Genomic DNA, 12,947 nt, shown 5'->3' with positions numbered 1-12,947 from the left:
CGGTTAGCTAGCGTTTATTTTCCGTATCTCCTCTTTGTATGATTTGCTGTGCCTTTGCTATCCTCGTATTCTGTTCTGATCTGCCTTTTGTCACTTCTGGCAATCGCCGTTCTTGCGGTTGCGTTCCTGTTTCCCATCTGCTGTTGTGTGTGCGCGGTCGCGGGGTGGCGACTAGATTGTAATGTAACGATTGTGGGATATCTCCGTGTTCAGCGCACAAAGATGTGCGCTGACACTGCGGAGGTCCTCCACAAGTGTGTCAAGATACTAGAACCCAGCTTTTGGTGCAAGCACCAGTAGAGGGAAATTCCTGTCGGCAGATGGCGCTGGGGAGTGCAGAGGAACCAATCCTCTGTACCTCCACAAATGCCAGACAGGAATTGCAGAATGCAATCGCAAGAGAAGCGATTGCGAATGAGAACGAGCAAAGGGACAGGTTGTATGTGTGTGCGCCAATCTAGTCGCCACCCCGCGACACACAACAGCAGATGGGAAACAGGAACGCAACCGCAAGAACGGCGATTGCCAGAAGTGACACAAGGCAGATCAGAACAGAATACGAGGATAGCAAAGGCACAGCAAATCATACAAAGAGGAGATACGGAAAATAAACGCTAGCTAACCGCGAACACCGCACTCATTCGCAACAGTGCACGCGGTTATGCGCGGTCTCCACGTGATAAGCACAATAGAGACAAGCACGCCTAACTAACCATCAACAAACACGAAACAAAGAACATGAACGCTTGCTTAACGGTTACCTCACCGAGCCTACAGCAAGCGCCCGTATCAGACAAGACAGACAGACGAGAAACAGGAACTAGGCAGAAAGGATCCACCGCTCTTCCGCCAGAGCAAGTGCGATCCAAGCAGGAACACAGATCAGAAAGATCCACAGCCGCTAACGCTAGCGGCTAGTGCGATCTAAACAAGACAGATCAGATGAGGTAGCCAGTAGCAACCGCTGCTCCAGCTTACACTCCAGGAACTCAGATCAGAAGGATCCACAGCCGCTACCGCTAGAGGCTAGTGCGATCCAAACAAGACAGAGCGATTCGCTATCAACCGCCGCTGGTGACAGCGCAATCGCGACAGACAAGACAAGACAGAATAGGCAGTACAAATTATACACAAACTGACTGCACTAACTAGGAATGCAAGGAGCACTCCCCAAGAATTAACTATACTAAGATAGCAGTGGCTGACACTCCAGGTGAGTCCAGCAGGAACAAACCTCTATGAGCAGCGAAGCATTGTGGGACACACATAGTACTTATAGTACACGCCTCCAATGAATGTGGCCAGGCAATTTGCATGACAACGTATGCAAATTCCTCAGCAAGCACAAGCTGCAAAACTGACAGAAGGTCTTCCTTCCAGAGTCCTGCAGCATGCAGACCTGAATAATGGTCAAAAGGCTGCCTGCCTGCGCAGGCAGCTGAGCGGATCGTTACATATACTAGCTGACAATAAGCTACGGGCTTGTGCAGCTCATACAAACAAACAATCTTGAATGGAAATATTTCTTCACTGGCCTAAAAAGAAAGAATAGGTAGGTAGTCCAATTTGCATTAGAGTCCACTAGAGGGAAACGTGTGTGTGTGTGTGTGTGTGTGTGTGTGGGGGGGGGGGGGGGGGGGGGACTGGCACCTAAATTACTGATACGCGCTGCTTTATAAATACAATATATAAATAAATAAAGAGGAATCACACCATGAAGACAAAGGTGCTCTCCAAACAAGTCAGGGACAAAGTTGTTGTGAAGTCAGGGTTGGGTTATATATAGATATTAAAAGCTTTGAATATCTCCCGGAGCACCATCAAATACATGATCTTCAAATGGAAAGAACAAGCCTGTCAAGAGAGGGCCACCCACCAAAATTCACAGACCGGGCAAAGAGGGTATTAATCAAAGAGGCAGCTCAGAGACCAACGGTAACCCTGCAGGAATTGCAGAGTTCCACACCAGATACCAGAGTATCTGTCCATGGGACCATTATCAGCCATACACTAAATGGAGCTGGGCTTTATTGAAACGTGGCCAGATAAAAAAAAGCCACTGCATAGTGTTAAAAAGAAGAAGCCAAATTTTGAGTTTGCCAAAAGGCAAGAGGACAACTTCCCTAATGTTTGAAGGAAGATGCTCTAAACAGATGGGACTGAAATTCTTCTTATTTGGTCATAAAGGAAAATGCTAATTCTGATGCAAACCAAAAACATACCATCACCCCCGAAAAACGCCATCTCTACAGTGAAACATTGTGGTGGCAGCATCATGCTAGGGAGAGGTTTTTCAGCAGCAGGGACTAGAAAATTGGTCTGAGTCGAGGGAAATATGAATGTTGTTCAGGGATATTCTTCAGCAAAACTCGTGTCTGCCAGTGGTTTGAGACTGGGACAGAGGTTTGTTCACCTTCCTCCAGGACAATATCTGGAAGCATACTGCTAAAGCAACACTTGAGTGGTTTAAGGAGAAACATTAAAACGTGTTGGACTGACCTAGTCAAAGTCTAGACCTCAATCCAATAATCTTTGGTCAGACTTTAAAGAGAATCTGTATTGTTAAAATCGCACAAAAGTAAACATACCAGTGTGTTAGGGGACATCTCCTATTACCCTCTGTCATAATTTCGCCACTCCCCGCCGCATTAAAAGTAGTCAAAAACATTTTTAAAAAGTTTGTTTATAAACAAACAAAATGGCCACCAAAACAGGAAGTAGATTGATGTACAATATGTCCACACATAGAAAATACATCCATACACAAGCAGGCTGTATACAGCTTTCCTTTTGAATCTCAAAAGATCATTTGTGTGTTTACCTTCTGTCCCCTTCTTCTCTCATGCACTGAACATTACAGGCTCCCTGCAGACAGCTCTGCCTGTGCCTGTGTTTGTAATTCCTCAGTATGTGTCAGCCAGCTACTTTCACAGAGGAGGATTTTTATCCAGCTCTCTTCTATCAGAATCAGAATCAGAATCTTTATTTCGCCAAGCACGACTGGGTCGTGCCCGGAATTGGGCTTGGCACGTACAGGGTACTGATACACAATATAGTTACAGATACAGGACAGGACATGCAGTAGGAACAGAACTTACAGAATACAGAACATTATATAACATTTATGCAGAGGAAGACAATGTGGCATAAGTTACAATACAAAGAAACAACCGAATGGTATGCTTGAGCTGGAGCGCCGTCTATGTGCAGAGTGCTACAGTGCGTCATGGTATTGTAGGGTGGGGATGGGCATTCCCATGGAGAGAGTTCAGGAGGTTGACAGCTGAGGGAAAGAAGCTGTTCTTGTGTCTTGTGGTCCTGGTGTAGATGGATCGGAACCGAAGCTTCCGGCTCGAGGGGAGCTGATTAAAGAAGCGGTAGCCTGGGTGCGAGGGGTAGTTTGCGATCTTTAATGCTCTGGTGTTCAGCCTGGAGTGGTAGAGGAGGTCCAGAGTGGGAAGTGATCTCCCGATGATCCTCTCCGCAGATCTGATGACCCTCTGCAGTTTGAGCCTGTCGCTGGCGGAGGAGCTGGCGTACCAGACCAGGATGGACGAGCATAGGACGGATTCGATTGTGGCTGAGTAGAAGTTTGTCAGAAGTTTTTGGGCCACACCGAACTTTTTCAGTTGCCGGAGAAAGAAAAGTCTCTGTTGGGCTTTCCTCTGTGTTGAGGCAGTGTTGGCGTTCCACCTCAGGTTGTTGGAGATAGTTGTGCCCAGTAGGCGGACACTGGGGACTCTTTCTACTTCCTTGCCGTCAATGTAGATTGGAGGTGGGGTAGAGGCGCGCCTCCTGAAATCAACGATCATCTCCACCGTTTTCGCTGTGTTTAGGACCAAACCGTTCTCTCTGCACCAGCGGCATATGTTATCGACCTGGTGGCGGTACGCCTTCTCATCGTTTTTGGTGATGAGACCTACAATGGTCGTGTCGTCGGCAAATTTGATTACTTTTACTGAGTCTGACGTGGACTTGCAATTGTTCGTATACAGAGAGAACAAAAACGGCGACAGGACGCAGCCTTGTGGGGCCCCTGTGTTTGTGATTCTGGGTTGTGAGGAGATGGTGCCTAACCTGACGACCTGGGACCTGTTGGTGAGAAAGTCAGAGATCCACAGGCGTAGGGTGGGGTGGACTCCTAGCGCAGCGAGATTGTCTTGAAGTATCTTAGGGCTGATGGTATTGAATGCTGAGCTGAAGTCCAGTAGGAGGATCCTGGCGTAGGAGTCTGGTCTATCCAGGTGATCATAGACGAGCTCCAAGCAGATGTTGATGGCATCGTCGGTGGACCTGTTCGATCTGTACGCGAACTGGTGCTGATCCAGCAGTCCCTCTGTGGAGTGCTTGAGGAGGGGTAGCACCATGCTTTCAAAAGCTTTCATGATCACAGATGTAAGTGCCACGGGCCTGAAGTTGTTGAGGTCGAGGATGCCCTGCTTTTTGGGGACAGGGATAATGGCAGACCTCTTGAAGCATGCGGGAACTTTGCCTTCCTGGAGGGACCTCGTGAAGATGGAAGAGAGGGTGGAAGCGAGCTGACGAGCACAGGTTTTCAGGCAGGCTGGTGACACTCCATCCGGACCCGAGGCTTTCCTAGCATTTAACCTTAGCAAGTGTTTCAGTACATCCGCCTCCCTCACTGGCGGTGGGGGTGAGTGCGGGCCCAGGGCTACAGTGGCAGATTGTGGTGGTGGTTGTGGGAGTCCTGCAGGTGCTGGCTGGTTCTCGAATCTGCAGTAGAATTCACTGAGACTCTCTGCAAGCTCAGTGCTCGGTGTGGCATGCTGAGGGGGGGGCTTGTAGTTGGTGGCAGCCTTCAGCCCTTTCCACACGGCTCGTGAGTCATTTGAGGAGAGGTTCTGTTCCATCTTTTCCGCGTAGCACTTTTTTGCGCACCTCAGCTCTCTGTTTAGGTCGTTTCTTGCCTTCCTGTATTCATCCTGGTTACCGGACTTATGTGCGGCTTCCTTGCTGCGCCGTAGTTGTCGTAGTTTTTTTGAGAACCACGGTTTGTCGTTTGGATACAGTTTGAAGGTTTTTGTTGGAATACAGGAGTTCTCGCAGAAGCTGATGTACGAGGATACATTTTCTGCCCACTCGTCCAGGTTAGGCGATTCCAGAGCCTTCCAGTCTGTGCAGTCAAAGCAGGCCTGAAGTTGTAGTTTAGCCTCACTTGACCACACCTTGGAGGACTTAGTGACCGGTTTTGAGGTTTCCAGGCGCCTTTTGTAAGTAGGTACCAGGTGGATGATGCAGTGGTCAGATGAGCCTAGGGCTGCCCACGGTGTCGCTTTGTATGCGTCTTTCAGGGACGTGTAGCAGTGGTCGAGGGTGTTGGCACTCCTGGTGGGGCAGGTGATGTGCTGATGGAAACGAGGCAGCTCTTTGCGGAGGTTGGCCTTGTTGAAATCCCCCAAGATAATGAACAGCGAGTCCGGGAGGGCCGTCTCCCACTGCGTGATGATGTCACTGAGGTCACGCAGGGCAGCATTTACCTCTGCATCAGGAGGGATATACACACCCACAAGGACGTAGGAGGAGAACTCCCTGGGCGAGTAGATTGGCCTGCAGTTGATGAGGAGGAGTTCAAGTTCTGGTGTGCATTTCTTGGCCAGTACAGAGGTGTTTGAGCACCAGGCGGAGCTTATGTAAAAGCAGATGCCGCCCCCTTTCTTTTTCCCAGAGAGGGTGCTGTCTCTGTCTGCTCGGATGAGGCTGAAACCTGGGAGCTGGAGGGCACTCTCAGGGATGTTGTCATGGAGCCACGTTTCAGTAAAGCAAAAGACTGGGGTGTTGTGACCGAGTTCCCTCTTGTCGCTGAGGAGTCTTAATTCATCTAGCTTGTTAGGGAGGGAGCGGACGTTTGCTAGGAGGACCGCAGGGATGGCTGACCGCAGGCCTCTCCTCTTCAGCCTCGCCCGGACGCCTGATCGACAGCCCCTGCGGCGCTGGCTAAAGGGAGGCCAGGGCGCAGAAGCAGTGATTGCCTGGACATGGCTCCAAACGGAGTTGTACAGGAGCCCATCCTCTGGGTGTACGGCTGTTATATGTTCCCATTTGAGGAGCTGTGCTCTGGAGTAGGTGGTACGAGGGGGGAGGGGTAGCATTTACGGCCTGTATGATAAGCCGGCACAGCGCAACCTGGAATGTACCACAATACTGCCGTCAGCAGAGTGGCACCGATGTAAAACAGTCCATCAGCAGTGTGACACAGATGTAAGAGGCGAGTGCACTAACAGTCCATCAGCAGCAGTGTGACACAGATGTAAGGGGCGAGTGCAATAACAGTCCATCAGCCGTGTGACACAGATGTAGAGGCGAGTGCATAACAGTCCATCAGCAGTGTGACACAGATGCAAGAGCATGTGCAATAACAGTCCATCAGCAGTGTGACACAGATGTAAGGGGCATGTGCAGTAACAGTCCATCAGCCGTGTGACACAGATGTAAGAGGCGAGTGCATAACAGTCGGGCGAGTGCAATAACAGTCCATCAGCAGTGTGACACAGATGCAAAAGCATGTGCAATAACAGTCCATCAGCAGTGTGACACAGATGTAAGGGGCATGTGCAATAACAGTCCATCAGCAGTGCGACACAGATGTAAGGGGCATGTGCAATACAGTCCATCAGCAGTGTGACACAGATGTAGAGGCGAGTGCATAACAGTCCCTCAGCAGTGTGACACAGATGTAAGGGGTGAGTGCAATAACAGTCCATCCACAGTGTGACCAGATGCAAGAGGCGAGTGCAATAACAGTCCATCCGCCGTGTGGCCCAGATGTAAGCGGTGAGTGCAATAAACAGACCATCAGCAGTGTGACCCCGATGTAAGAGGTGAGTGCAATAAACAGACCATCAGCAGTGTGACCCCGATGTAAGAGGCGAGTGCAATAACAACAGTCCATCAGCCCTGTGACCCAGATATAAGCAGCGAGTGCAATAACAGTCTATCTGCGGTGTGGTCCAGATGTAAGAGGCATGTGCACTACGATCCAACAGCAGTGTGGCACATGTGCGAAAACAGAGAACATGTGCAATACAGTCCCTCATTAGTGGGACACCGCCACACGCATGCACAATAACAGCCCCTCAGCAATTGATGCTCAGGCAGACCATCATCATCAGCAGCCTAGATGCTTATGACAGTGCAAGAAGCAGGCAGTGATAAAATGCACTCGGCTGACCCTGTGCCAATTCTTGCCCCAGTACCCAGAAGTTTGCAAGACCTTGTGGCAGGGGCCCACAAAAACAGAAGTCTCACCTGGTGGTAGATGGAGGGTGGGACTGGAGTATTGGCACAGTGGAAGCCGGATCCGTTGTGGGGTAGCCTCCTGCGGTGCTCAGTTACCTCTGAGCGAGCTGAGCTGTGGGAAGTGCAGCCCCATGTCGGCTGAGGAGCGGTACCCGGCCTGGAGACTGAAGGTGGTGGAGTTCGGCTGTGGAGGAGCTTCCGTGGGGCTGCAGACAGGAGGCTTGACTGGCAGCGGGGACTGCTCTGCGCGGATCTGGCAGAGTATTGCGCCCGAGGCTGGAAGTGGTCGAGTCCGGCTGCGGAGGAGCTTCCGTGGGGCTGCAGACAAGGGGGCTTGACTGGCAGCGGGGACTGTGCTCTGCGCGAATCTGGCAGAGGCAGCCCTGGTCCTTGTCTGGGAGCCGGACCACCGGAGGTGAGCTTGTGCCGGTGCGGGTCTATGAGCGCCAGCAGATAGACATTCGGGTCCTGAGGGGTGCCGGCCGAGGGAGCAGATCCGCGGTGCTGGTAAGAAGAAAAGCACACGTGCTCGTGCGGGTCTCTCCACGTGGGTGGCCTTTCTCCGGCTTCGATCGGAGCGCTGGGGAGGCTGCACGCTGGGGAAAAATTACAACCCTAAAACTAAACTAATTTGACTAATGACTAGAAACACTAAATACACTAAAAACACTAAAAAGAGAAAAGAAAAAACAGAAAAAAACTGAAGTTTCTCAGAGCCCTGTGCACCGTGGCAGCCTGTCCAGCGCCATCTTTTAGGCATAACCTAAATCACTATCACTGATAAGATAGCAGAGAAGCTGCTGGCTTATGTAAATAAAACACACACTGGAGTGTGCATAGAGGAACAGACCAGCACGGAAGAGTTGGCAGCCTTCCAGACACAGGCCGACAAGTCTGACAGGGGAAAAATACATTGATTTATTACAGAGACTGTCATAGTACAAAGTGCTGCAGTGAGCCAGAACAGATTAGAATAGGTTTAGGAACTTGTAGAATGGTAGAAAAAACGTTGTAATTTTTGTTACTGAGTCACTTTAAGATTGCTGTTCACAAGCAAAAAACATACAACATGAAGAAGGTGGAACAGTTTTGCCTTGAGGAATAAGTAAAAATACCAGTGGCAAGATGGGGTAAGCTTATAACGACTTATCCAAAGTGACTTGCAGCTGGAATTGCTGCAAAAAGTGGCCCCCTGTACTGACATTGGGGTTGAATAGTTATGCAAGCTCAAGTTTTCAGTTGTTTTGTCCTATTTGTTGTGTGCTTCACAATAAACCAAATACATCTTTAAAGTTGTGGCCATGTTCTGTCAATTAAATGGTGCAAACGCTCAAGCAATCCATTTTAATTCCAGGATGTGAGGCAACAAAACATGAAAAAAAGCCAAGGGCTGAATACTTTTGCAAGGCGTTGTATACTTCTAGTCAAAGGGACCTAAACAACTAAATATATGCACTGCCTAGAAAGCATTTACAATTCTCAACAGCTTCTACAATTACTACCCTATGACCCCAGTTCAGCTTTGCATCTGCCTGGTTACTGAAGCAACAGTGCTATAAGGTCAAATACTGGTATGAATCACTTTATGGGTAGCAGATATCACCAATGCTAAACCTATGTCTACTGATCATTTTAAAATGACACTGAAGTGAAAATAGACTATAATATAATGAATTGTATGTGTAGTACAGAAAATTAATACAATATTAGTAGCAAAGAAGAGTCTCATATTTTTAGTTATATAGCTTTTTTTATTTTATAACATTGCATCATTCTCTAATATTTCCAGTTTACAAAGGACACTCTGTATTTGAAATAACAAAACAGAGCAGAGCTAATGACCCTTTGAAATTCCTGTCAATAAAACCTTAACCTATTTTGGTTCCTGGACGTAGTTTCTACGTCCAGGAACCATGCGCGCTACCGCGCGCTCCCGCGGCCGATCGTGCACGTGCACTCCCGGCCGCGGATTCGGTAGCCAAGGAATCAATGTATCGGGCTATGGAGCCCGATCACTGATTCCTCTCCCCCGCTGAAAAAGTGACAGCTTCTCTCGGAAACTGCGCCTTTTCTGGCCGTTCCCTTCCCGATGTGTCACTAAGCGCGTGCTACGCTTAGAGTGACGTCATGTAAACAAACTCATGGCCGCCATCTTGTGGCCAAAAAGTAATACTACACCTGAAAAAAAAAAAAATGAACACACATTTACATTATAAATCTATTGTTTACCTCCCACCCTCCCAAAAGTACCCAAATAAAATGTTTACTATAAAAAAAAAATCCATTACAATAAAAAAAAAATGTAAATATTTACCTAAGAGTCTAAACTTTTTAAATATCAATGTAAAGATGAAATATTTCTATATTTTTTTTTATTTTAAACTTGTAAATAGTGATAGATGCAAAATGGAAAAAATGCACCTTTATTTCCAAATAAAATATTGTCGCCATACATTGTGATAGGGACATAATTTTAACGATGTAATAACCGGGACATATAGGCAAATACAATATGTGAGTTTTAATTATGGAGGCATGTATTATTTTAAAACTATAATGGCTGAAAACTGAGAAATAATGAATTTTTCCATTTTTTTCTTATTCTTCCTGTTTAAATGCATTTACAGTAAAGTGGCTCTTAGCAAAATGTACCCCCCAAAGAAAGCCTAATTGGTGGCGGAAAAAACAAGATATAGATCAGTGCATTGTGATAAGTAGTGATAAAGTTATAGGCTAATGAATGGGAGGTGAACATTTCTCACGTGAAAACGACGGAACCTGAATGGGTTAACCTCCCTGGAAAAATTAGCTGCTAGCGGTAAGCCCGAGCTCAGGTTGGGGTAGGGAATTACATAGCTACCTTGCAGTTTAGGAGTCCTGCGCGTGATCGCTGCTATCGCAGCGGGACTCCAGCATCTCTCCCTGGCTCTCCCCGGCCTGTCTCTCTTTTCCTGGCCGCTGGGATCCCCATAGCCCTGATCTTGTTCTGGGGACCCGGCAGCCAATGTGGCGTTGCGGCGTGACGTCACCAGGGTGGGACAAATTTTTAAAGTGGCCTTGAAGAGTTGCACAGGGCAGAAGGAATACATAAAAAAAAAAAAAAAGCGCCCTGCATGGGTTTTGTGTGTGTGTGTGTGTGTGTGTGTGTGTGTGTGTGTGTGTGTGTACACATGTATATAAATATTAGCATGTCTATTTCCTACTCATTTGTCTCCAATCACAAGTTGTAATTTGATCTCTCCCGTGTCACCTGACTGCCATGGCAGAGATGGCAGATAAGCTCATTTGAAAGCACAGGATGACAATATAGCCAATTCCAGTTACCGATTTTTGCCAGGATTTTTACTACTCTCAGCCTTCCGCCTGCACTGACCTCTGCCTGGATTTTGACTACTACTATCTACCTGACTTATTTGTACAGTTTCACAATTTTTAAAGTTTATTCATCAATTTCATTAAATCAACAAATTTTTGTTCTAGTCTTTTATTTATATGCAGAATGTCTACCAGGCTTTTATTCAGACATATTTTGGTGAGTTATGACTTAAAAATTGGAGGCCTAAAATTCTTGACTCATAATTCCAGACAGAAATGCACCGCCAGGGAGGTTAAACAAACAAGAAACAGTGAGAGACAGGTTGAGATAAGTGCTTAAGAAAACAGCACTGTAGCCAACTCAAGTTGGGTCAGAGAGGTCAGAGAAGCTCTTTTGCATAGATAACAACTGAAGTTTCCCAACTGTTCCTGTGCTGGAAACAATGAGACTTATATCTGTGCTACTAATGTTCTTTTTCTTAGCTGTACTACACATACAAATCATATCATAAGTTTATTTTTACTTCAGAATCCCTTTAACCTCTTGAGGACTGCAGTGTTAAACCCCCCCTAGTGACCAGGCCATTTTATGTAAAATGGGGCACTGCAGCTTTAAGGCCAAGCTGCAGGGCCGCACAACACAGCACACAAGCGATTCCACTCCCCCCCCCAACAGAGCTCTCTGTTGGTGGGGTCTGATCTCTCCCGTGTGTTTATTTATTTTTTTATATATAAATATTATTGTTTATTTTTTAATAAATTGTACTACTTTTTTATTTCTATTACCCTAGGCCCGCCCTCACTCCCCCCGCCAGCCAATCACTGTGATCAGCTGTCACAGGGTTCAGCCTATGACAGCCGATCACCTCTGATCCCCTGGAGGGGACTGCCGGGTCACACGGCTGTCCCCAGTATAGCGCTGCTGCAGATCGCAGCGCTGTACTATGTAATTAGACGGCAGTTTCGCCGTCTTTCAGTCTCCGAGCGGCGATCGCCGCTCGGGAGACTATTAGAGGGGTGGAGCTCCGCCCCCCGAGCAGGAGATGCACTTCGGCGACCAGCGCGCGCTCTCCTGCAAACTGCTGCCCCAGGACTTTATGCCTGGGGCAGCTCAAACTCACCTTTGTATATTGCATATGATAGTAAATTGGCATTAATTACTTCACACCCCTACCCAGAGTCTTTATAAAATGATTAAATAAAGGAGCAATGAGAAAAGGATTCTTATTAGGGCATGTGAGAAGTATTCATGGCTTTTACAAACTCAGTGATGAGTGTGGGCTGGGTTAAATGCTTGATTATACACCAAACAGGAAGAAAATGGGACTGGTGAGTTACAGTGCTGGCCACAGAAAGTTAATTTCTCTTCCAGAAAAAGGTGGTGAGCAGGGCCAGGTAACCTGCTTGATGCTGAATAAGAAGTTCCAGTTCTCCTGGAAGCAAGGAAAAACATGACCAGCCATCTAGGTACTTTCAATATACTCACTACATAAACATACAGACATGCAATATACAAAATTTTACGTGTCTCTAATTTATGCAAATTTGCTATCATATGTATTAATAGAAAGCCTATTATAACATTCTTACCTTCACTTTCGTTTCTTTTTGTTCTACAGATTTTTCCCATATCTGTTGGTCATATGCTCCAATCTAAAAAAAAAAAAAAAAAAAAAAAAAAGGATTACTGAGAACTGTTTCCTGAGAAAGTATTACATTTAATGCAGTTTAGTGCCAGGATAGAGCATTACCTAATTAATTATCAGACATGCCATGCAGGTATTGGCTTCAATTCCCAAAGAAGAGACCAAGGGATGAGTGGGTCCACTGTCCCTCACAGCAATCCGTGAACAGTTAATTTTCATTTAAACAGTAATAATATTAAGCAAATTATGTTTTGTATAGTGCTTTGGAAGTTTTGGTATAATCCTACCTAATAATCTGCAAGTGTCTCTGCATCCCATGTCCATGTGTCAGTGCTTTTGCGCTACTGGGCATGTCCTGCACTGATATAGCCGTTGGGACAGGACGCAGGGGCCAGGAGGCGGGCCGGCTGGCTGAGCGGGCTGGCGTGTGCGCAAGCATGGCGGTAGGTTTCACGCAGCAGTTTGGTGCGCATGGCGGGCGGATATGCGCGTGGCGATAGACCTAGAGCCTGTTTTTAAACAGTCTTAGGTCACTAGTATAGTAATAATTTTTTTGTTTTTTTTAATTTTGCTACAATTACGTGAATGACTACAAAGGATGTGGGGTAGCAGAATGCTGAAATGTCAACAGTGATCCTTTCAGCTGCTTTCACTGGTTTGGGTATAGCAGGAATAGTAAGGCAGAAGTAAAGCTGTTATTAACTTTCGAAGTATTGTTCTCCTGGCTAT

The 12,947-nt window shown here is 46.9% G+C and overlaps 1 protein-coding gene across 3 annotated transcripts in view; it reads right to left on the bottom strand.

Annotated features, from left to right (window-relative positions):
* Positions 1–12,947, bottom strand: part of PHTF1 (putative homeodomain transcription factor 1) — a 302,980-nt gene that overhangs the window by 242,645 nt on the left and 47,388 nt on the right. For all 3 annotated transcript variants that reach the window (XM_068269713.1, XM_068269715.1, XM_068269714.1), the window contains exon 3: positions 12,163–12,225. In XM_068269713.1, the coding sequence (XP_068125814.1) occupies positions 12,163–12,225 (63 nt within the window). The remainder of the gene's footprint in view (positions 1–12,162; positions 12,226–12,947) is intronic.

Source organism: Hyperolius riggenbachi, chromosome 2 (genome assembly GCF_040937935.1).
Source record: "Hyperolius riggenbachi isolate aHypRig1 chromosome 2, aHypRig1.pri, whole genome shotgun sequence".
In the NCBI taxonomy this organism is placed as follows: Eukaryota; Metazoa; Chordata; class Amphibia; order Anura; family Hyperoliidae; genus Hyperolius; species Hyperolius riggenbachi.
This window is presented reverse-complemented; position numbering and strand designations above follow the sequence as displayed.